Below are 24,869 nucleotides of genomic sequence, written 5' to 3' on the forward strand. Positions count from 1 at the left end.
TATTATGCTAATTACGAAATCAAATAAAACAAGCGATAAGAATTAATGAAGGACGAATCGGGTGTTCCATTATGTAGTTCACTTTTCTCGCGTGATGGAGCGCACTATTTGTTCATTCTAATTAAAATTTTCGTCTCTGATAATTTTTTTCCAAAAAACCTTACATTATATCACATTCTACATTATTTAACATGCTTGTACTCATTTGAATTCTCTTAAAATTGCTTTGATCTCGAAATATTCGTAGTTTTAGCAGTATTAATAGAGTTGCCTATCTTGCAAACACGTTTCAATAGTTTTTAAAATAAGTTAATCTAAATTCAACAGGGAATTAGTTGAGTTCAAAATAAAACGATAAACTTTATCTCTTTAAATATTTGATGACTTATACTGATTTTGTTCTTTCGTTGAATCGCGAGAAATATTTATCAACTATATTTTAATGGCTAGAAATGCGCTCTCTTTGCAAAGTACACAAAATGGACCTACAGTATGATATTATATTTATTGCCACTGCAGACTACATTTATACATTACTTTTTTTCAATAGTTGATAAAAAAATTTAACTGCTCATAATTCATTTCATTCGTGATTTCTTCTTTTTCTATATTTTCGGTCTGGTTATCAACATTCATATATTGTATACGCTAATATTGCTATACTTCGTCGAATACGTGGATTCCAGAGCTCTTTGAAATGCTAAGTTTATGTCATGTTGCTTTAAATATTAATCAAACATTCAAATTTCATTTTTTATTTCACTTTTTTACATTAAAATTATTATTTTTATAATGCGACCTCCCGCATACACCTGTTTGTAGAATGTTTGATTTTAAATTCTGGACAATAAAACTTTCAGATGATTTTCACCTGTACCTATTGTGTATTGCTATTTATTTTTTTGAATTTCTCGTTTTGTATTTAACATTTTTTAGCGTAATGTAGAATCAAGTAATTTTGTTCAGTGCAGATGTAAATTCGTTCTTTTAATTAGGTTTAGTTTATACAAGTTTGCCACATTCTTTGAAAATGTCACTTTTTCGTACTAGTATACTGTCACGCGCTCAACACAAATTAATCTTGTAAAGTATCAAAACAGTTACATCTCCAGAATTAGAAGTTGGTATTTGCAACTAACGATAACATACGAGATCTATTTAATTTATTTTTTATTTTTCAAAAAACCATGTACAAATATGACAGTAGTTTATAATTATAAAATATATGTATAAGTATATAGTGGTCTATTTGATTACATAAGAAAAAACAAGTTTATCATAAAAACGCGCATTAAACGCGTTGTTTTGGAGTGATCAATTGAATACAGGTCCCATATTTAAGCGGTCTGTATAATATACCCATCACTGATCAATGAAGAACATTGATTCAAATTACGCACAGATCCTATTCTGTGTAAATGTAAGTATCAAATGACTCATTTTGTTTCTGTGGTATTAAGCAAACGCCTTTTGCACTCTTCAACTTAATTATGTACATAGAGTGAGATAACATTTACATACATTTATTGTACTTAAATAAATATTTAATACAAATTTATGATTTGAATTATTCACTTCTTAATCTTTACTTTAGTCTTACATTTAATTGCCTAAGCAGTAAGTAATAATTAGCAATCATAAATTATTCGTAAAATAATGTATAAAATGTAACTCTGTATAGATATATTCTTCAATCAAAGATTATTAAAAAAAGAAAAACAAAATGTTACCACTTTAATAAAAGTTATAAAAATAATTCAATACTTTAATGAACAATTAAAATGTAATGAACTAATCTAATACTTGTAAAAAAAAAGAAGAGGTACAAGAATATATTTCGCCACGAATTGTCGCATTCATTAAACCAAAATAGAATATCCTTTGTACATTCTATAGTCATAGATTTTTCATTGTTCATATGCTACATTTCATTTAACTGTACAATTTTATCATTGTACTCAAAGACAAATTAAAAACCTTCAATACTTTTATGTCAACAATAAACAAAAGACATTACTCTTGAGAACTTTACTAAATAATAACGTAGACTTGGCTTTGTCAAATTCTGTAACCATGATTGTCGTGCATTGAAGCACATCAGTTTTCTATCCATCAAAACAATAATTCTTTTTATTTACACAATCAACTAGATTTAGTTGTAACTACGCACTCTGTACATTGCGTACAAACTTCAATTGTTGTTATTGGCGTTCAAAGGACTGCCGATGTTATCGATTTCACGCTGAGCTCGAGAGATTTTAACTTTGTCTCGAGGAGTTCCATCTTCACCGGTTTCCATCGCAAACATCTTCATTTTCTCTTTAAAGCTCAACTTTTCCGGTACGGCACCCATTTGCGAGTTTTGCTGTTGCCTTTGTTTTTCAGCTAATCTTCGCTGCCTAGGATCCCTATTAAAATAAGACAAGCAATCATTGATTGATACTGATGTATGAAATTGATTAGAAATTAATGCAACAGTCAACTCACTTATAAACTTCCTGAGCGCCTATCACGCCAGGTGTTGCTCCTTGAAATAATCCTCCGGGACCGTCGGGTGTTTTCGGTGAAGCTAGTAGCATCTCGGCATCGTTTATGAAATTCTAAAGAGAAATAAATAACTATCAACATCATTTTTATAAACACAATATTAACAGTAACAACATCTACTAATATTGCAAGACACATTTATAAAAAAAATTGAACTCTAAAATAACTCTCTACGATAAAAAAGAGGTTTCGATCGTCAATTATTTTCACTTAGAAGTAAAAGTATAATAAGACACTTTAGAAAAATGACGTATGCGCAAAGAGGGTACAAGTATCATTTGCATTGATGATACACATGGCAATGCAGGTACAAATATTATGTATATGCTGGTATGATGAGAGAACAGAGCACAGATGATGTAACAGCTGATGTTTTTAAAATGTAAAAACACGCATTATCGTCTCATGCACAAATATATTGAATTAATAAAAATGTTAATTGATGTATCACTTTTCAATGATACCTATCTCATCCCTATAGACTTATCTGTCTTACATTTTCGAAGAAACCCTCCTATACTTACATTATCTATAGTTTCATAATAAATATATCATATAATTAAGTTAGAAACTTCAATAATGAGGGATCGTAAGACATATAATAGCGATGTAGATACTTACATTGGGGTCTTCTCTTATGGTATCCATTGTAATAGACGGCGGCGAGACAACGTTAGACGTAGACGTATTAGTTATATTGTTGCGCGTCGGCGATTCTGTGTTAGCATTGGGATCGTGGAAGGAAACTCTCTTTGTCGGCTGAGATCCGCCATGTAATGAATTCGTCGTGGAGGAGTTGTTCGACGTACGTAAGGCACTTTGCTGAGACATCACAGCGTAACTCGATCCTCGCTCAGGTGGTGGCGGAGCTTCATGAGTGATCGAATCTGATAATAAGGCATATAATTATTTCAAATTCTTAAATTTATAAATAATTAATTATTCAAGTAGAAAATACTAACTCGTTGTATTGTAGTCTTCAATGACGAGATTGTCGAGTCTCAAATTATTGGGATTGTATTGTTGTTGCTGCTGCTGCTGTTGTTGCTGCTGCAATTGTTGCTGTTGTTGTTGCTGATGCTGCATCATCTGCTGATTTCGTAAATTGGCTTGATATTGCATCTGCTGCTGTTGCTGCTGTTGTTGTTGCTGCAACTGTTGCTGTTGTTGTTGCTGTTGTTGCCGTTCCTGCTGCTGCTGCTGTTGTTGATGCAGTTGTTGTTGACGAAGTTCTTCTTCGTGCCTCCGGCGTTGACTTTCCTCGTACTCGGCTTGTCTACGTTTAAGCTCAGCAGCTTGTTGGCTTACGGTTTGATTGAGATTTGCCAGACCATTGGTACTGCTTGATTCATAAGCATTTTGTTGGCTCGATACCGTGTGCACAGGTACGTTGGACATCTGTATTTGACTACCGACCGGTTGAGGCGTAAGAGCTCCACGAGGACCAGAAGATTGATTGTTAATCATTGGCCGTCCGGGTGGCGTTTGATTGACCCGTTGCTGATCCTGAGCTGCAGCACTGCGAATCAAACCTTGAACTCTCTGCGACGTGCTTTCATTTTCGAGATCGTTACTCTCTTCGTCTTCGTCTTGCTGACTCGCGACCTCTTCGGCGCGTTTCTGGAAATCGCGTTCCAATTGAAGAGCTCGAAGCTGTTCTTCTTGTTGAGAAGTGCGGCGCTGTAACGCACTGAGCTCAGCTATTTGCTGGTCACGCCACTGTCTGGCAGCCTCTCGCCGTCTGGCCTGTTCTTTTTCTCGTTCCTCGCGTTGCCAAGGATTGGTGGCACTGAATTGGTACGGTGGACGCGGGTGCTGTTGTCCGGTGTTTGGTGGATAGTAGCCACCCCTCGGTGGATCTTGCATGCTTGCCGTGTATCTCGAGTTCGGATCCATTTGTTTTTGATAGAGAGGATGCGTCATGGTGTTGGGCAACGGTGGCGGTGGACTGTTGCTTGCAATGGGTAGAGCTGGCCTCGCAGGTGGGTTGTCGTTCATTACATCTCCATCGAGCTGCGATCTGCCCATCAGAACATTGCCATACTGGTCGGTTTCTGGTCCGTTGGTGTAAGGCCCGTTCTGATTCGCTCCCACGCCATACTGATGGGGTTTGGGATATTGCTGTGAATACGATTGCGATGGTTTCATCGGTTTTTGGAAATTTATCGGCTGCTGTTGCCCTGATTGCATTATCTGTTGTTGTACCTGGTCTGAAGTTAAATATCCATAGTTGGATCTGTGTTGATTATAACTCGGAGAAGATGGGCCAAGATTGGGCGTCGAGCCGAGAGGTCTGGCTGGTGGTCTCATCTGCTGCAACTGTGGCTGCTGCTGCGGTTGCATAGGCACACGCGGATTGTAAGTATTTGCGCGATACGCGCCTGGTGGCGGCGGATTTGGACCAGCGCGCAATTCTCTGCGACGCACTTCTTCCTGCATTTCTTGAAGCTTGGCTTCCTGGCGTAGAATATCGCGCGTCGACTGAGATCTCGCTTGAAGGCCAGGCTGCATCGGATGCTGTTGCGGCGGCATACCTTGATTCAGATATCCTTGGGGTGGCTGTTGTTGCTGCTGTTGAGCAGGCGAGATGTACGACATGGGACGATCGTTGCTCTGATTGGGATCGGGCATCGTTCGATTGAGCGAGTTTTGAGAGCCACGAATCATGTTTTTGTGCAATACATTTCTACATGTAACAAAAAAAACATAACAGAATGAAATCAGTATATTCGCTCGAAACAAAAAAATTGACGAGTAGTTAAGAAACTTTGTTTTACCTGTCGTCAGGCTGCTGCGGCGGGCTGTTTTGCTTCAAGTTACCAGCACCGGGCTGCTGCTCTTGATTCCTGTAGACGCTCAAATTTTGGTAAAATCTTTCGGCTTCGTTGGCCTGTTGCTGTATGCTATTAGCGTGTCCAACTTGCGAATGATGCTGATTCGGATTAAGATTCGGCGACGACTGCTGTCTACTCGACAATCCACTCGGTGGCAGTGTACCGGTGGCTCTAGTCGGATCGTGCAAGTTGTGGCTCGATCTGTGCCGGGTGGAGGGAAAAGGAGAAAAAAATTCAATACTTGACGAATAATTCGGGCTCAAAAATGGGTTTTCCCGCAGAGGATCAAAGTTGTCGACTTATTTCGTTTTTGGATAACATCCAAATCGGCTTAAAAGCTAGATCTTTCGGTAACTTTCTGTAATATCGCGGATATACTTTTGTATGTTTTACCTCGAGCGCAGCGAAGTAGCGCCGTTCATGGCTGGCATCGGCGGTGGCTGCACCGGCGGAGTGACGCTATTACTCGACGAAGCTCGGCTGTAGCCAGGATTGAAGACCTCGTGCTGCAGCTTACCGTTTCCTTCCGTACCTACATCTGAAGTCAAATAGTTAATACACGGATGTGCCTTGCGCGAAAGCGATATATCTTTATAATCACACACTCTATATCTTTCGAGCGCGTAATCTTCAAAACTTCATCTCCCTCTATCTTTCGTCAAAGGAAGAGATAAGCCGCCCAAAACGTCTTACGTGGTGAAGTACGGAGGAGTAAGTTTATTTTTCATTTCATTTGCTTTTTCTTTTTTTTCACTTATTTTTTCGTAAGCGTGATGTGTGAGCGTTATTATATATAGATGTAAAAAGAGAATAAAGCTGGTGAAAGCTCGGGTGCTTCCGAAGAATATAAATACTTACTGTGTAGAGCAGGTACGGATTTGCTGCTGTGTATTTGTTGATGAGTGGTAGCCGGGGCCCCGTTAGCACTTGCCTCGCGTCCCAAACGCGACGGCAAGTCGCGCTCACTCATGCGCCTTGGACCTGCTATTTTTCGGTTGCGTGGCGTGGATAGGCATGATTGTTTTTTTTTTTTTGGTTTTTGTTTTGTACGTGCACAAGCGCATAAATTTTGCATTACAGATTGGTGGAGAGAGACAACGAGAAAAAAAAATAAAGAATCGTGGATTAGTTTTTAGTACATTTTGTTGGTTAATTATTATTATTATTTTTTTTTTTTTAAGCACAGCCAGTGTGTGCTTCCTTAAAGCTATATCGATTATCGTATTTTAATAATTAGATTGGATGATGACGAGTTAGTAGTAAGCATGCGGACGTGCATTAATGCGTATAATAAGTATGTACACGGATTAAGCTCTTATATGATACAGCTTTGCCTGACATGCAGTCGCTGAAAGATTACACTAGACTATACGAACATGCTCGCTACGAAACGATGACACATAAATCGAAACATTCGGAATTCAAACGACGATCGAAACCGTACGATAGAGTACGAAACAAGGGGGTTGAGGGTCGATAAGCTAATAATTAAAATAAATCATTTAACGGAACGAAAAAAGACACATTGATCAGCTAATCAAAAAAAAAGAAAATAATCAGCTACGACGATCGTGCATCGTAAAATAAAGATTCCATAAGTGCATCTTGTTGCCTCGGGCACAAGCTCTTACGGGCTTCCTTGCGACTGCAATGATGATGCCTGTGATGCACTCGGAACGTGGTCTCGCTGCTCTTTGGCGTCTCGTCGTGGCCGTTACTCTGGCTGCTCTCCTCGTATCGAGGCGTAGGTCTGCGCTCCGAGACGTCCAAATCGCTTTTAGCTTTTCTTCGATCGGACGATCGATCGTCGCCACCGTGTCTGCCTTTCTTCGAGCACCTCGTGCGTTTCTTCGTACTCGCGCACGAGGTCGGCTTCAGCTTTTCCCACGACTCGCTGCGATTGTCGTCGTCGAGCGCGCCGTTCTCGAGTATATCGTTGGTGCTTTTGGACAGTCTCAGAGTCGACTGCAAGCTACCCGTCGTACTGTTGGACTCTACCGAGGTTCCACTTGCACGTCTGCCCGATATCGATATTTTGCTTTCGATGGTTATGCCGGCCAGTACGGGACAATTGAGAAGATCGTCGCTGCTGATTTCTGGCGCTGAGACGACTCTCGAGCAGGTAGGAAATACCGTGTACTTCGCGCTGCCCGGACTCTCAGCCGTATCGTCGAGTACGATGACGTCCTTCGACGCGTAGTTCGATTCGAGATTCTCGTTCGAGGCAAGATCTTTCAGAGACCAGTACTTTGACAAGCTGTTGACTTTGGCCGAAGAATCGCTCGTCACCGTGGTAGTGCAAGTAGTAGTAATACTAGTAGCAGCATTTGTAGTACAAATCACCATTGGCTTGTTGTTGTTGTTGTTATTGATATTTGGACATTTATGAACATTTAATGAGCTATATATAGTGGGCAAAGAATGTTTTCGAAAATGCTCCAGACGCACATGGCCAGCTATTGTAGTCTTACGCTGCGTCGTCGCTGATTTATTTGGTATAAAGAGAGGCGCATCGATTTTGTCGAGATTAGCGAAATCCTCAAGCTGAGCTATGATTTGCTCTCGTTCCGCTCGAGAAAGCTTAGAATTACTGTCAGCGTTGCGGTTGACCCCATCGTCGTCGTCGTCTTCGTCGTCCTCTTCATCGTCATCGTCGTCGTCGTCGTCGTTGTCAGCCTCGTCCTCGAGTTTCATGGAACCTTGAGCTTGAATGTCAAGCAGAATCATGCTCCATTCGCGTTCCGGTGTCGTAGCCACGCTCTTGTCAGCTGTTAAAAGCTCTGTCTCGGATTTGTACTTCTCGATGCTGTCGCGCGTGCGCCGCTTGCTCGCTACGCTCGACGGCGACGCTATGTCCGGCTCGGACATGAACTGTCGACTGCTGCAGAGGCGCTTGGATTTGAATTTGATCAGGCCAGCGTCACCGAGCTTGGAAAAGTGCTTGGCGAGTGCCGCTACACGACCGCAGCCCAGTCTCACCTTTTCCGGTGATTTCCAGCACTTTTCCTCGTCCTCGGCCTCGTCGTTGTCCTCTGGACAACTAGACACGTCGCTGCTGTTGTTGTTATTCAGTCCGCTGAGATCGAGACTTAGCTCGGTTCGGCTGCTCTGAGACTGCTGGTTTATTTTCTCCATTCTCCTGGGAACAACTGTCGTTTCGGTCTCCAACGACGGGCTATCGGAATTGTCTCTCGTGCCGGATGATTGCCTATCGTCGCTGGTAGAGCAGCAAGTTTTGTCGTAAGACTTGTCGTCCTCCGGCGACGAGGAGGAATCCTCCTCGCCCGTTTGAGTTTGCTCCTCGGCGCTGCTGCTCGTGTGGCCGCCCATAGCCTGATGATAAGCGCAGTAATTGGCTTGCATGGAGGCACGACGATTGCTAGCTTCGATATCCGCTGGGAAGACTAATTCGGACTTGTCGTCGCTGTAGTAACCGTACTGACTACTCGTTCCCGGCTGCGATGTCGTTAATCTCGGTGGCAGTCGCGGCTGCTGATGTAGCTCAATTTGGCCGAGGCTGCGCGGATACTTTTCCGTGTACTGGCTCGGAGTCTTTATGAACGTCGCAGCGTCGCCGGGCTCTCTGATCACCGGTATGACTTGCCGAGGCGGCAGGTCTGGCGCTACGGACCAGCTGCCGCCTGCCCGGTTATCGTAATACAAGTCCATCGTGGTACCGTTCAATCTAGGCATGAAACTAGCGGGACGCGACAGTCGATCGAGGCGCTGATACGGATTGTACGCGGACGCGGGCACGTAGTCGCGGTAGGCTAGATGAGAATTGGACATCGCGCGATGCTGCATTAGGGCGTTGATTCGAGCTATACTCGCACCTGATTGAGCCAAGTGATGCTGCGACTGCGAGGAAGCGTCCCATGTGCTGTTAGCGTCAACGAATTGGTCCTGATACGAGGCGGAATGACGGGGTACGTTTAGTAAGTTGCCCATCGACGACGAAGAAGAAGCGCCCGTAGCACCGTCAGCTGCAGAGGAAGCACCACCACCTGAAGCCGTGTCCAAATGCTCGCTCTTCGGTCGTGCCTTGGCTGCTTTTTTTCCCATCGTACATAAGTGCCAAGCAGTTTGGGTTAGTTAATGATCAAGCGTTAGTACACGCGCGACATTGAATGATCAATTGCCACGTACTTTAATTATTTTTTATTATTTATTATTAACAGTTATTTGCAGCTAATTAATGTGAAGCTTATGAAATTGTTTGCTTTTGCATGTAACCCCTATGCACCAAGTATTATATGTCGCGAATGAAAAATAATTCTTGTCGACGGCACTTGACAAGGGAAAAAACAAAAATGTGGTAAAAACTCACCTCTGCTCATGACTGGAGACGGTTGCGAGAGCAAAGTCGCTAATCCGTGATAAATCGCGCCTTGTTTAGCAACTTCCAGTGTGACAACTGGTCCCGTGCGAACTAGGTACTCGGCAGCTCTACGTCGTGCGAATAAAACGTACCATTGTATTAAATTCGTAAAACAACAGAGTGCATAACAAGATTCATTGTGTACAACGAGCTACTCACTTTTCTTGTGTTATACCGACGAGACTCTGTCCGTCAACCTTGAGTAGCTGATCACCAGCTGCCAAACGACCATCCTACGAAAAATTCGTATCGTATTAAATTGTGAAAATAAAAACTTTTCATTTATAATAAGTGTAATTTTTGCAACTTACGCCATCGGCAGCACCACCGGCGACGACGCTTTTGATGTAAATACCGAGTCTGTCTTGGCCTGCACCCTTGGCCGCAACGATGCTCAAACCCATACCATTGGTCGATTTGTGAAGCTTGATTATTTGCACTTCCGGATGGCTCTGCTGTCCAGGCTGGTGACCGGCGTAGCCGGCCGATCTGTTGCTCATCGCGCTCGGGCTCCTCAGCTGGTCGACCATCAACATAAGCTAAATTGATTTTTTCCATAAATATGCGGTGCAACTCCTTAACCGACCGTTGGTGTGAAAGTGTTATGAAAGCAAAGAGTCAAAGAACGGATAACTCACGGTATTGTGATCGATCATGTAAATCGTCCAGAATCCGCTGCTGGTGGGCTGGGCGGCCATGCGGCAGAGGCCGTCGCGCTGCAGCGGCGCCAAAAACTCGGCCAGGCCCGGCGGCACGCCTCGTATGACTTCGCAGCTGTAGCCGTCCTCGGGCAGAAGTAGCGCGAGATTGAGCGTGGGCTCCTCCTCGAGCCGGATTTCACGCCCGTCGGCTCGCGCGAGTGTGTCTGCCACGCTTTCTGCCACCTGGAGCACAGAGAAGAGAACACGCGCGGTGTTGTTGTTGTTTTTAATTTATACGATCGCGAGTATATCTGCCGCGCGCGGACTATATAATTGGCGAGCGAGGTGAAAATTAATAAGGCGTTAATGAAGACGCATTGTATGCAGGCTCGTTTTTATAACTTCCCCCGCTCTTGCCCGCATATCTAGCGTGTGCTATATATAGGGCGTATCGCAGGCGCGTCGAGAGCGAATTAACAAACTCACCCTAACGACGTTCTCGATGAGCTCGGCCGGCAATCTCGGCTCGTCGGCCGCTGGTTGATACTTTTGCAGCAGAGCGCGCACCTGCAGCGAGTTGAGCTTGAAGCAGGTCGAGCTGAGCGTGGCCAGCTCCTCGGCGTTGTACTTGGGCGCCTGCAGCAGATGCGTGGCCTGCATTATCGTGGCCAGGTGGCACTGGCTGGCCAATTCCAGGCCCTGCCTCTCGGCCCAGGTCTCGAGGGCGTTGAGCCGAGCTTTCAGCCGTCTGCCGAACCACCTGACGCAGAGATTGCCGTTGGACACGAGGGCGTTGAAGGCCGTGGCGTTGATGGCGTGGAACAAGTGGCTGAACAGCTGGATGGTGAGTGCGGCGTTGACCCGGCAGCGTCGCAGCAGCGACATGCTGTTGTAGAAGATCTGCAGCACGCCGGCCTCCTTGGCCGGCTCGTCGGCGTCGGCCATGAACTGCGACATGGCCGGGGCGAGCTCGAGCGATATGCAGCGCACGAGCGAGTCGAAGGCCTGGTGCACGGCGTCGGCGAGTATGTCCTGGGCGCGGGTCGAGAACGCCCCGATGTGCCGGTCGTTCTTGAGCATGTGCAGCAGTTCGGAGCCGTTGGCCAGCCACAGCGCCAGCGAGGACGCGTCCATGTAGCGCTCCTTGAACATTGCAAAATGGCATCGTTAGCGTTTTTATGTAAATGTTATACATGCATCATCGGCCGTAGTCGAAGTAGCCATTCGCGCGCGCGTAAATTTTGCGCCAAGAGCCAGCAAGAATGAATGTAAGTTTAATTAGCAGGAAAATCGCGAATGAACTTTGATGGAAGTTGCGCAGCGACGAGAACGAGTCTCGCGTATATATATAATCTCTGGCATAGAACTGCTACTCTTAATTTAATCTATATAATACCGAGTCGTCAAACTCGTCTCGCGCGCTCTCTCTTTTTATTGCAATAACTCGACTAATAACTCGGGCATATTATCGACTTTTTTTTTTACTTCATCAAGAGAGCACCGACGAACGAACGAACGAACGAAAAAAAATGGAAAGAAAAGGAAATGTCGTTGATAATGGAGAGCGAGAACGGGAGATAGACGGGTAAAAAGGAAAAAGAGAAAAGAAATTGCCAAAGTTTCGCACTCGCATTATATGGCGTATATACGGCGCGTATATATGCGCAATCGTAAAACAAAAGAGTAATGGCAACAAAAGGTCGGCAGCCTCTGCGAATGGGAGCGTGTCGCGGCGCTCTCTCTCTCTCTCTCGCGCGCGAGCACGCTGTCGTCTAGATTTCTCTCTTTCAGATATATACTCGACTCTTGCACACACGCACGGATATACACACACACACGTGTGCATGCGATAGTGAGCGTAGTTGAGTATTATACCGTGAGTGGTTGCGCGTATCGCACATGCACAACAGAAGCCGCGCGCACGCAAACACTCGCAGCGCAGGAGATTCGCATCGTGGACACACACGGCAACTTTTCTTTCTCTCTCTCTCTCTCTCTCGGGTACTATAGTCTGACCTTTAATAATCGCATCGAAGTCGGCCCGATACACCAATTACAGTTATAGCGATTCGGACGGTACCGATTCTTTAGTCTCCGCGGTGTGTTTATATGTATGTACCTGTATAACTTGCTGTATCATAGTGGCCACGTTGGCCAGCATGATGGTGAGCTTGTGGGCTCGCTCGGTCGGCTGCAGCTCCGGCCGGTAATGCGTGCTGGCCCGATATCGGGCGGCCAAGTAGAGCGTGTAAGTCGGGGCCAGCTTGAACTGCGGCGCCGAGGGCTCGACGTCGGTGATGACCGCGTGCAGGAACGTCTGCTCGGTCTCCTCCAGGAACTCCAGCACCGCCGGCAGTATGGGATCGGTGCCGCGGGGCTGCTGCTGGGCCTGCTGGTGCAGCTGCTGCTGGCGCATGTCGTACTGCGACAGTCTGCGGAAGCGAAATTCAATTGCAAAACGATTCCAGGACATTTTTTTATTTATTTATTTATTTTTTGTTGACTTTCGTCGCTGTAAAGTTTGAAAAAACCGCGATCCGCATGCGTTACATACTTACCTGTAGCTGATCTCTGGCCCGGATAGGTTCGTCAACGAGCATACAACAAATTGACATACATGTACGTATATATGGGGGGATACATAACAGAGAGCAGCGCGGCAAACAATTCAACGGCCAACTAATGCGCGACAATGAAATAACAAACAACGAGCGAATAGACGTACATATGGGCTTGATGGGACAATCGCCTCTGTGTGTGTGTGTGTAAGTGCATGCGTGTGCATACGCATATGCATGAGATGATAGAGCAGGCAACAATTGCGCAATCTTGCGAGCCGAGCACCGCACGACGGACGCTCGTATATATACCGTCGCCGATAATTCGTCACGCTCGCCGTTGCACAATCGATGATCTGCGCTGCCTCGTCCACTCTCTCTCGCGCGCGCAGATTATAATATGCACACGCATGCAGTACAGTAGTGGCACAGAGAATTGTCATCATTACATGTATGTAATAATAATAAATATAGGTGCACAGGTAAAAGCCAAGGAATTTATTGGTAGCGTGAGTGTGAGTGTGAGTGTGTGGTAAGTGCGAATGGGCGTGTAAGACGTACCTCTGTCCGTCGCGGCTGCTGCTCAAGCTCGCCGTCTCGACGTTGCCGTCGAGGTCGAAGGTCGTCTCGTAATTGTGCGGTCCTGGACCAGCAGCGGCCGCACCCCCGCCGCCGCCGGGCGCGACGACCTCCTGCTGCTGACTGGCCCTGGTCGGGCTGCGGGGCCCGGTCATCGCCGAGGACTTGCTCGGGCTCGACGGCTGGGATGATCCGTTGCTGTTCTGCTGCTGCTGCTGCTGCATCGTGGCCATCTCCGAGCTCGGCCTGTACTTCTCCGACTGGGCGTCTTGCTGGGTGCTCGAGCTGTCCGTGGGCGAGCGTCTATTTACGCATGCGAGTAGTAGGTGTGCGTGGTACGATGGACAACGACACGGGGTTTGCGTATACATAGGTGCGTGCAGCGAGGACGACGACGACGACGAAATTAACAATGATTACAGAGAATAAAACAAAAACAAAAACAATGAGGCTGAGGATGCAAGCTCGTAATTGACATTTAGAGAGAAAAGCTCAACTTTACAGGTGGATGAATGTAAGCTTAAACGACTTACGACACGTACATTATATGGCGTGCATTATTATTATAAAGAGCCTGGGCTAAGGGGGTGAAACGTAATCGTGTATAATTATTAGGGTTGCGCGTACCTTCCGTCGTAGGAGTAATCCATTTGTCTGGCTGAATCGTGACGCTGCCTCATGCGGTCCTCCGGCGCTGGATCGATGAAACGGAAGGTGTGCATCCTACCGAACTTGATGATCGCTCCGTTCTGCAATTGAAACATCGGCAACTCCGTATTATTCTCTCTCTCTCTCTCCCTCTGATTAATGGGCTTTACAGGTAGTATAGCTAGAGAGAAGGGAGCAGCAGCAGCACAAGAGAGCGAGAGATAGCTTTAATCCGCGCGCGTATATACCAAACCAGCCGACGAATTTCAATCGAGAGCGAATCCCTCCTCCTCCGCAGCTCCGCAGCTCCAGCTTTTCCGGCACCCGAGCCAACGCAGTAGTAGTATATAAGCGCGTAGTATACGTGTGCGGGGGGGGAGGACGACGCGCGCGCGTAAAATTTACAGTTGAATTCATCGCTCTAACAAAGTTTCGTTACAGCATAGACTACTACTGCTGCTGCTGCTGCTGCTCCTATATAGCGCATAAGCGGCGGGGCGTTATATGCATGCGATATTCTAACTGCTGCCGGGTCGTGTATCAATTTGTTCGTCGGCGGCATCCCCCTTATACACTATGTATATATACGTAAACGTAGTACGGATGAATTATATTCGCGGAGGCTTTTGTAGCTCCTTTTTCTTTGATTCCCCCGACATAATTAATCAATCGTACGCCCGACGCGGCCAGTCTACTATGGTTCGTTTCGGCGGACCCGTCGATCTCGCGAATCGATCTCGCGTACACGCGCGCGCGAGCTTTTATCTCCGACTCAATGGCCTGTCGTCAGCCTGGTTATACGTCAGCGCGAGGTTCCTTATCATAATCGCTGTATATATACGGCCTGCGGGGCTATTATGTTTATAAATGGTGTATACACACACACGTTGTAGTGACGCGAAAATCGATCGGACAAAATTTCCCAATGGCCTGTATTCGCAGGCACACACCGTATTAGACCGTATATATACGTATAAAGCGCGAGGTATTAATCGTTAGGCAAGTTGCGGTTTTACTAGACCATAACGATTTATAGGCGAGAGAGTTGGAGACTCTCCCATTGTGTTTTCCACGCACGCGGCGGCGGCGCTATAGTTTACTCTCTCTCTGTATATATGTGTGCAGAAGCCGAGCGATAAGTGAATTTAAATTCAAACCGAGCATGTATTTACTCCCCTTTCCTTCTTCCTCTGTATCTCTCTCGCTTGGCTGCGAAGGTTCGCGAGCGAGCTGCGTACGAAGCCAAGAGCGAGAGAAAGAGGTTTAATTATAAGCGACTATCTCTCTCGCTCTGGCTTTTAGTCTTGATGTTATAGCAGAACGTTAGGCTCGCCTAAACGCGAAAAAGTCATGGATATATCTGATGCTGAAACGCGATAGAATCGGCACAGAGATCTTCCCAAACGAGTCTCGAGCGAAGAACAGAAGGAAAAGAGGGAAATAGAAAAATAGCGTATACGACAAACCTGAAGGATCGTCGTCTGGTGTATCCTCTGATTGTTGACGTAGGTGTGGGCGTCCCTGGAGCAGGGCGTGAGCGTGACGATGTTCTCGGTGAAGGCGATCACGCAGTGCCGCGGCATCACGGTGGGCCCGCTCAGCGTCATGGACTGCGCGGTGACGCCCTGGGGCCCTATGGGCCGCTCGCTGCCGACCTCCGTCACGTTGGGCTGCAGTCGGTGGCGCATGCCGGCCCCGTTCGGTATGTCCGTGCCGTCCGGATTGATCTCCTGCAGGAAGGGCAGTCGCTCGTCCTCGTAGCCACCTCGGCCACCCATGCCCGGGTGCTGGTGGTGGCCGCCGTGCTGGTGGTGCGCGTGATGGTGGCCGCCGTCCACGCCGTCGCCCCACTTGCCGCCCTGGGGCTTTTTCTTGCGCTTGCGGGGCACGTAGTCGGCCGGTCGGCGGCGCACGTGAAACATTATGGATCCTGCGAACAACAACAACAACAATGACATTAGCATCGGTAGTAGTAGTTGGAAGTGCAGCCACGCCTAAGCGTGTGAGAAAAATAACTCGCGAATTACACGCGTATATACACACTCATCGAGGTGGCACTTTCGCAACGCGTAGCAGCGCACATAGGCTATCGCTACGTACACGGCATATTATGCGTTATTCAGCAGTCGATATGTATGCACGGAGGCGCACCGAGAGCACAACCAGTGTATATAGGATATACGCGTATACTCGTGTACTACTGGTCATCTCGAAATCATGACTCGGTATATGGAATGGACGATAGGAGGAAGGTATGCGCGAGCGAAGGAGCGATAATAATGTGCTTGCGTAACAGCGGCCACGATCGGACTATTCCTACTTAATGAAACTCCAAAGTACGAAACTCGTAACACATCTCTCTCTCTCTCACTCTCTCTCTCTTGCTCGAAAAACTCATAAGTACTGCATGTGTCTATGCGTGTGTGAGTGCGCAGAAAGAAAGAAAGAAGAAAGAAAGAGAAGAGGAGCCCGCGCGTCGCGAGCTGCATACGTACACGTCCAGGCGATATGTACGCTTCGGACGTTCCTCCACCCGCACTCTACAGCATGTGTATACGATATATGTATACAGCGGCAGCAGCTCCTCGGGTACTACTCCAGGCGCATATATATACATAGCCGCGATAAAAGAGGGGAAGTAAAACGTACTCGCACGCATATACGAGCGCGCGTACAGGTGGAAAGAACAAAGAGCGCTGCTGCTGCTGCACGTGTGTGTATTACGTGCGAGCCTAGAGGTCTCTCTAAAGCAAAGTAGCGTGACGGCGAAGCGCCGGTTTCTCACGCGTCTCCCTTGCCCGCCCGCGCCCGCCACTGTACTGCTGCTACCTGTGCTCGTATGGGTATCTCTCCCCCTGCTGCTGCTCCTCGCGGGCATAAGTTGCACCGCGCGTAAACTACACTCGCGTATATATGCTAGCTACCTGCCCCCGACTAATTTCGTATTCGTTTTCGAAATCCGATGGATTTTTCCCAGCTATATAATAATGTACTATATGTATAACTACGCGGCTTCCGATATGCCTGCGTTTTTCATCCTCCCTCCGTCGTTTTTTCTATATACACCTACGTGCGATTTTGATTGATAAGTTTTTCGCGTGGCTCTGGCAGCAGCAGCAGCAGCTGCTGTGCATCGTGAAACAAGCCACGAGATCCAACAGCTCCACTCGACTGGGCAATATTGCGAATCGCACACAAAAATATGATGAATCCAACGCTATAAATACATTTATGTACAGTAAATGCTGCTGCTCTGACTCTCAAGGAAAATATTATGCGAGTCTCTGTGTGTGTGCGTGCGTGTGTGTATTAATCAAAGCCAAGCCACGCGCGCGTCCCGGTCATATTTGCTGAAAGCTCGCGCCCGCGTTGCCTCTATCGAAAGCACACACGGGGGTGAGGAGGAGGAGGAGAGGCAAACATGTTTCGCGCCAGCGATCAAAGGAAAAGCTTCGAACTGCATCACGATCAGCGGCCACCGCAGCCTGGCAGCCTGGCAGGCAGCTACCTACCACCACCATCACGACCATCGACTCCAACGCGCGGCCTGTACAAACACGATCAGCTTTTTTTTTTTTTTATCTCCCTCTCTCTGTTTTTAAACAATGTCGGCGAGTAATCGTTTGTTTTTTTTACACACACACACACACAGACAGTTCGGAAGAGCACAGTGCGAGTGTACTCGTTCGTGCGCGAGACAGACAGTGAGTAGGTGGGGTGGGGTGGTGGCCTATGTGTATTGTGTTTCGGTGGGCCGATTACGCGATTGAGTTATTCAAACATCGATATAAGCGATGCGCGAACGCGAGTGGGATGTAGTGTTGCTGCTGCTGCTGCTGCTGCTACTGATGCGCTAACGGCACAAAAGGGCTGCCCGATTGATTCTATTTTGGGAATGGATCAAGGTTTTGCGCATCGATTGTTTCGCCGGATGAGAAGAGCGCAAAAACGACGTATATATATAATGTATCCTCGACGTGGCTCGCTCTCGCGCCGTTAGATTAAACGCAAATATATGCTTGCAAAAAAAAGCTAATTAATCCGGATATCTCTCTGTTCTCTCCGTCCATCTCTCTTGACTCTTTGAAGAGCTGCAAGCCAATCGTGAAAATGATGAATAAAACAAAAAAAAGAAAAAAAGAGAAGCAAAGAAATTTCCTCGAATCCTTGACGAAAATCAGCCCTCGAGGCTTTGTGTGTTACACAATATAATGTATGCTGGTATATAGCGATTCGCTCGAGGGAGTTACGCGCGTGTCGGGAGGCATTTCATTAGACTCTTGGCCCCGTGCATTCATCTATGTATGTATATATGCGGGCGATGCATGCGCGGCGACGAGCGGATGATATCGAATAAACAAAAGCTAAACGCATTTGCATTAGCAGCGGCGACGGCGGTAGCGGCGGTGGCGGCGGCTGATTATTAATTATAATCAGAGCAATGTGCGCGACTGCATACGCCTGCATAATGAGATGTTAAATGTTTCATACACATTATATGATCGCGCGTCTGTCTCGTCGTCGTCGCAGTCGCGCGACCTACATTTTAGCCAAAGCTTAAAGCTTATTCGTATACAGTCGCGGCCGGGGCTGCTCAGTCGTCTCTGGGGTAAACGAAGTATATATACAGACACATAACATATACTCGCGCGCGTCAGGGAGAAGCAATTGACGCGCCTATTCGATATCAAACATTGAATTCTCGCGATGGCTATATAATGATACATTGCGCAATAAAATCTGCAAAATTGATTAAACTTTCCTCGGCTGCGAACGACCTCGGTAAATAGTACGCGAGGATAAAAGCATATAGCTCCGCGCAGCAGCAGTGCCGTATTCGTTACACGCGTTAATACCACGATGCCGAAGGAAAAAACACAAAATGCTACTGGGATTTTTTATCGACTCCGAGCACGTATATCCCGCGGCAAACAGCCCCGTATATATATATAATACGATAGACTCCACCGGCTCTCGGCGCGTGCCTCTCTCGAGTCTCTTCCTCTCGCTCGCTATACAAGTTTTATTCCATCAATTTCTATCCTTTTATTTCTCGGGCTCTCTAGAGCCGAGCAGCAGCAGCGGCGGGGAAACTTTGGACTCTTACACGAGCGAGAGAGCGTCTACGTATCGAAATAAACGACGTATGAACCTTACGATTGTGTGTTGTAGTACATATATGTGTGCGCTGCACGCGCTGCCCTTTTTAATGCGCGTTGATACGGGGCTGGAGGCGGGGAGAAACGCTCGCGATGGAAACAAACGAGAAAAAAAACAACAGCAGCGAGTAAAGAGAAAGAAAAATTCGTATGCCGAGTGGATTATAACAAAAGGCGGATTTAGCGAGGCTCGAAAATGTAATAAAGAACATAACGAGGCGGGCAGTAAACCGAACGATTAAATATTCAATTTGAAGCTCCGAATGGCTTTTCACCTGGCAATATATATCATGCATTCGGACACGAGCTTTTGTTTTTTTTCCCCCTTTTTTTTTCATTTAGTTTTTTTTTCCTCCTTTTATTTTTCGGTCGGTGCTTCGACGTCGCATACCTCCTCGTCGTGACAATGGACCATCCTCGGTCACGAGAGCCCGCGAGCGCACCGTCGTTGAGTGGAGGGGGAGGGGAGGAGGGCACGCGCGCGCGAAATAATTCATTCCCAAGTGAGCTCGGTTTATTTTGCCCTCCTCCATGCATTGGCTCGTAGCGCACACGTTATTTATATGTATATAGCTGTTACACTTTTATATGCATTGGGAGCGAGTTCATGAGAGAGAGAGTGACATTGTCAAACGCATCGGCAAAGTTCAAGCGAAAGTTTTGCGCAGCACAGGTGAGAGAAAGTTCGGGCTCTAGATAGACGCGCTTTATACCTACGGTACGCATGTGATCATGCATGAGCACGCTCGGCGGCTTGAAATATATAAGCTCTCGAGTGCGCGCATATGTGTGTGAATGTGTCGTATATATTATATATACCCTTCGTATACGTATTAATGCAGTATACCTTCGAAACGTGTCCGCCTATCTGCCTTCTGTGTGTATGCGACTACACGCCTGTGCACATAAAATCGAATGAAAGAGAGAGAGAGACACGCGTGAAAAATCCATAAATATATAATACTCGCGTCAGATCGATTTGTCGTCGTTTGCGTCGCTATTCTTCCATCTTTCTCCCTTTCTATTTGCGTGCGTGCGAATTCGTTTACGCGTATACGTATAAATCGACGCGAGACGATTCACAAATGTTGTTTTGTCGAACGTAATTGTTTTTTTTTTCTTTTTTTGCTTCGCGACTCTCGCGTGTATCGAGAAATAGGAGAAATAACGCGTCGAGCTAATGGAAAGCGAGAGAAATATATATGTTATGCGCGCACACACATGCCGATGCCAGGACAGAGGGAGAATTGCAAGTGTCTATAATTAAAAAGTATTTAGCGTGCCGAGGAACGACTGGCAGCAGCAGTAGCAACGCGACCTTGTAAGTACACGTAAACGTACTTCTATGTAACTCTATGTGTTTGAGAATGTAATGAAAAAAAAAAACAGCGAGGAGTAAAAAAAAAATAGATACACATGTGTGTACGTGTATATAAAAGGAAAGGAGAAAAAAAAGGAGATAGACCTCGTTTCATAATGCATAAAGTAATACTGCAGCCACCATCATCGCATCAATCAATCGACTGCTGCCGTAATGCTGCGCGTACTTAGACGTATGCTGTATATTATAACACAAGTGCACGTGTGTGTGTGTATGCGTGTGTGTACTACGTGTGTCTGCAGAGGTACATTTTCTTGTAATGATACAGCAAGTCGCTCGCGCGTGCGATAAAAATAAACAAGTTACACATTTTTTCCCATGGCCCCCGTGCAACATCAGCAGCAGCAGCAGCGGCGGCCGGTAAGTTTCCAGCGCGTGTTATTTTTTTTATAGAAGGTGCGTACGCGAGAAAAATTATTCGTTGCAACGGGAGGAGGTACATGGCAGCCAGAAGAGCAGCAGGAAGAGGGCATTAACGCGCAATTGTCTGCGCACTCACCGAGCATAATCTCCGCTTTGCCAGCTCGACGGGGTTTGAACGACCACAGGCCGATCATGACTACTGCTGCTACGCTGATCCGCTGATCCTTGAGACGACACGAGGTCCGAGAGACGCAGAGGACGGCGATTTTCACTGTGTCCATTTCGACGGAAAGATCATGGTCGCGACGCACGAGGGTCGTCGCGGAGCATCGAGCGCCTCAACGTCTCGATCGATCATCGGTATAATGCGTAATACAATGAAGAAGACGAGTCAACGCACACCCGTCATCGTTTTTGCCGTCTTTTTTGTGCTTGCAATCCGTTGAGAACGATAGATAAAGTGTGTACAGTTTATAAGTATAACGCGGAAACGGAGCGCAAGCCGCGCGAGCTTATAAGTATAGTGATGAGGCGCCGTCCGTTCGGTGGCTCGGTGAAAACTAAGCATGACGTTATATATGCGGACGATTGAAAAGCAAAGCCAAGTACAACTAGTAGTGTGCCGACCGACCGACCGACCGACCGACCGAGAATCGATATATAGAGCTACATGTGTGTGCTGCTGCTGCCTGTATAAGCGTAGAGTATCGAGAGAGGCGCGCATATTTGCGACGAGCGATATAGACGCGCTGCTGCCATTGTGTATAGTTATATAGGCACAGAAAGTAAGGGAGAGAGAGAGAGAGAGTCGAAACACGTGGTGCACACGGGGGATACAATATATCCAGTATCTATAGCGCAGGCGCCCGACATCACTATGATGTATTGGTGTGCTTTGACCGTATACTCCTTCCACAAAGTGTATTATACACGGCAGCATGAGCAGAGTACCAGTGTGTGTGTGTGTGTGTGAGAAATATACACACACACACACTCGCGTTTGGGAGCTTTTCGGTGTGCTTTGACTGCCTTTTATTTCTCTGTGTGCGCGCCTCTGACCGCGGGCCAAGTTCATTAACTGAGCGACGCAAAACTTCTACCCCCGTAAGAATCTTACCCGATTAATTTCTTTGGCGTGGGATGCTGCTGCTAATGCCGCTCGCGCAGAGAAAGAGTCCTTCCAGTTCGACAAACTTAACGTCGGCGTGTTTGGAAAGACGAAGCAGCAGCAAAAAAAAGGGCAAAACGAAAACTCGATAAGTCGACTGCTCGACTAGGTGTGTATACAGGCACGCGACATAGCATGTATATAGAGAGTGCACACGGAGCAGAGAGGAAGCGAGCGAGTCTCGCATTTATCATCGTTTCCTCTCGAGCGAGCATCGCGTACAGCACCAGAGCTATATCCTGCAGAGTACGTGTAGTATAGCAGCTAAGCTGCTGCACTATTACACACTCGCGCGCGCTACCATTGCCGAATTTTAACAAAGATGCGCGAGAGCCAACGAGAAAGAGGGAGGGTGGGGAAGAGTGCAGCGCACGAGAGCAGCCCCGGCGAAAACAAACTCGAGTGGGTGTACGTATACACGTAACTGAGCTTTCGAGACACGAGAGTGTGTTACGAGTTGAAGAGGGGCGAGAGATGGAGAGTAAAAAGAGCTTCGCGCGTTTAAGAGAAGAATATATATACACAGCGAGTCGAGGAAAACTGTTATAGCTTCGTCGTCCTATTGGCGCGTGTATATGGCACGCGCGTCAACTGCGTCGTCTTTTTCTTTGCTCGTACACATGCGATATTGTTTTAGAAGAAAATTGCGATTCGAGCGTCGAGGGCGTAAAAAAAAAAAAAACTATTGACGTATGAATTTCGCCTCGCGACTGATGCAATGAATTTTCCTCTGTTCCCGTGTGATATACGCAAACGCACGCCGGTAACTCGATACGTCTGTTCTCACAAAGACGCGCCTATAAACGCACGTAATGCCTACATATTTGCGGTTATCAATTGTTCCATTACGCGTATGTTTCGATATTACGTATGGTTGCTTCGAGCGAGCAGCTATAAAAATTCATACCGTAAGTTTACGCCGTCGTCGGGTCGGATCATTGATTTTTCAAGCTCGATGACTCGCGAGCTTTTATTAATGAAAAAAAAAAAAAATAATAATAAATAAATAAGAGCAGCCTAGATAATGCACGATATCGGTTACGATTAAATTCGAAACTCGCGAGCGAGCAACGATCACGATATTATTACATCGATGACTGGGACACGCGAGCTTTCGCGAAAGCTCTCGAGTCGCGGGATCTACATTACACGCACTCTCTCTCTCTCTCTCTCGTAACCATTATCTATCCGCGCGCTCGCGTGTAAACGTATAATCGCGCAACTGCAGACGAGCGAGCAAAAAAAGGCGAGTGCAAAAAAAAAACAGGAAAGCTCTTACAGTCGATTGACATAATGGCCCCAAATGTATACACCTATACATGTGTGTGTGTGTGTGTGTATACAGTAACAAGGTTGAAGCGCTCTTATGCAACTAGCACATGCGGGCACGGGCCTAGACTCGGGAACGCGCGCGTGTGACATAATGTTGCACACCGCGGGGGGGGAGGTGGTATGCGGCGATTATCGATAAACGTTTAAAAAAGCTGGGCTCGCGTATCGTTCATCATCGTCGTAGTCGTCGTCGTCGTGGTTGTAATGCGCGCGCGGAGCTACTCAGCGATTTATGTACTTACACGTCGTTCCAGGGAACACATTTCGTTCTTTTTCTCTCTCTTATTGCCTCGAGCGAGCACCAACGCCGAGCAGCGACCTTGAGCGAGAACGACACAAAATGCGCTTATATACACATTTTGTCGTCGTCGACAACGACGCTGATTGTCGCCGAGGTATATACGCACTCGTGTATACGTGTAGTAACACAGGTACGAGAGAGCAAAAAGTTTATACGTGAACGTGACCTAGATCGGGCTCGGCCAGACCCAACTGAGAGATACTTGCGGTGAGAAGAAAGTTTTCTTTCTCGTGAGAGAGAAACACAGAGAGATATAGAGGAAAAAAAAACAAAGTTTAGCAGCTACCACCGCGAGACGGAAAAGGAGTAGGAAAAACTTTTCTTATTTTCGTGTAGGTGTGCGTTCGCCAGACGCCCCCCGCGCTGCTGTACAACCGCAATAATACCATTTGAAGAAGCGCAAAATAGCGTGTGTTACATTTTGAGTCTCGAGAGCCGCGGGCGTAAATAATACACGTATTTTTTAACACGCGGTGCAACAACAACAACAACAACAACAACGACGACGACGAGAAAAAAAAAACAAAAAAGAGAAGAAACGTCGCTGCATCCATAATGCATATCGCGCGCAGTTTATCGATGTTTTATGGTATCTCCTCCGCGATGGAGCACGATGCACAGCATTATACGTGTCTCGACGTGTGACATGCAAAAAAGGGGGCCAGGGGCTTTCAGTTCCGGTGCAGCGACGTCTCTAATGGCAGGATGTTAAACCCTCTCTCTCTTTCTTTCTCCTTTTTGCCTCACTGACTTCCTCGTCGCGTATATAGTCAACGATTATAATGCGAGCGAAGAAAATAGCCCCGTACTCAATGGACGGGCAACACGATGGACTTTTATGAAAAAAAAGTAAAAAAAAACAAGAGAATACGCAGGCGTGCACGTATGTATTTTCATTAAGGCACGATAATAACGATGAAAATTTGCCACGTGGACGCGTTTCAGCGTGTACATGCGTTATCGCGCACAGCTTATGCGGC

At 46.6% G+C, this 24,869-nt stretch overlaps 1 protein-coding gene across 11 annotated transcripts in view; it reads right to left on the minus strand.

Moving 5' to 3' along the window:
- Window positions 1-1,746: 1,746 nt before the first annotated feature.
- LOC106656697 (afadin) overlaps window positions 1,747-24,869 on the minus strand; it is a 71,551-nt gene continuing 48,428 nt past the window's right edge. For 3 of the 11 annotated variants that reach the window (XM_023463278.1, XM_023463276.1, XM_023463282.1), the window contains 17 exons: window positions 15,652-16,115; window positions 14,165-14,286; window positions 13,520-13,840; window positions 12,520-12,832; window positions 10,887-11,543; window positions 10,398-10,643; window positions 10,071-10,298; window positions 9,919-9,992; window positions 9,709-9,827; window positions 7,013-9,430; window positions 6,240-6,365; window positions 5,775-5,919; window positions 5,325-5,582; window positions 3,510-5,233; window positions 3,169-3,434; window positions 2,488-2,600; window positions 1,747-2,408 (listed from right to left, as the gene is read on the minus strand). In XM_023463278.1, coding sequence (XP_023319046.1) covers window positions 2,192-2,408; window positions 2,488-2,600; window positions 3,169-3,434; window positions 3,510-5,233; window positions 5,325-5,582; window positions 5,775-5,919; window positions 6,240-6,365; window positions 7,013-9,430; window positions 9,709-9,827; window positions 9,919-9,992; window positions 10,071-10,298; window positions 10,398-10,643; window positions 10,887-11,543; window positions 12,520-12,832; window positions 13,520-13,840; window positions 14,165-14,286; window positions 15,652-16,115 — 7,811 coding nt within the window. In that variant the 3' untranslated portion in view covers window positions 1,747-2,191. The remainder of the gene's footprint in view (window positions 2,409-2,487; window positions 2,601-3,168; window positions 3,435-3,509; window positions 5,234-5,324; window positions 5,583-5,774; window positions 5,920-6,239; window positions 6,366-7,012; window positions 9,431-9,708; window positions 9,828-9,918; window positions 9,993-10,070; window positions 10,299-10,397; window positions 10,644-10,886; window positions 11,544-12,519; window positions 12,833-13,519; window positions 13,841-14,164; window positions 14,287-15,651; window positions 16,116-24,869) is intronic. The other 8 variants (XM_023463280.1, XM_023463279.1, XM_023463277.1 and 5 more) reach the window with 8 other exon arrangements.

This window comes from Trichogramma pretiosum, unplaced genomic scaffold (genome assembly GCF_000599845.2).
Source record: "Trichogramma pretiosum strain Unisexual culture from Peru unplaced genomic scaffold, Tpre_2.0 scaffold41, whole genome shotgun sequence".
NCBI classification, from domain to species: domain Eukaryota; kingdom Metazoa; phylum Arthropoda; class Insecta; order Hymenoptera; family Trichogrammatidae; genus Trichogramma; species Trichogramma pretiosum.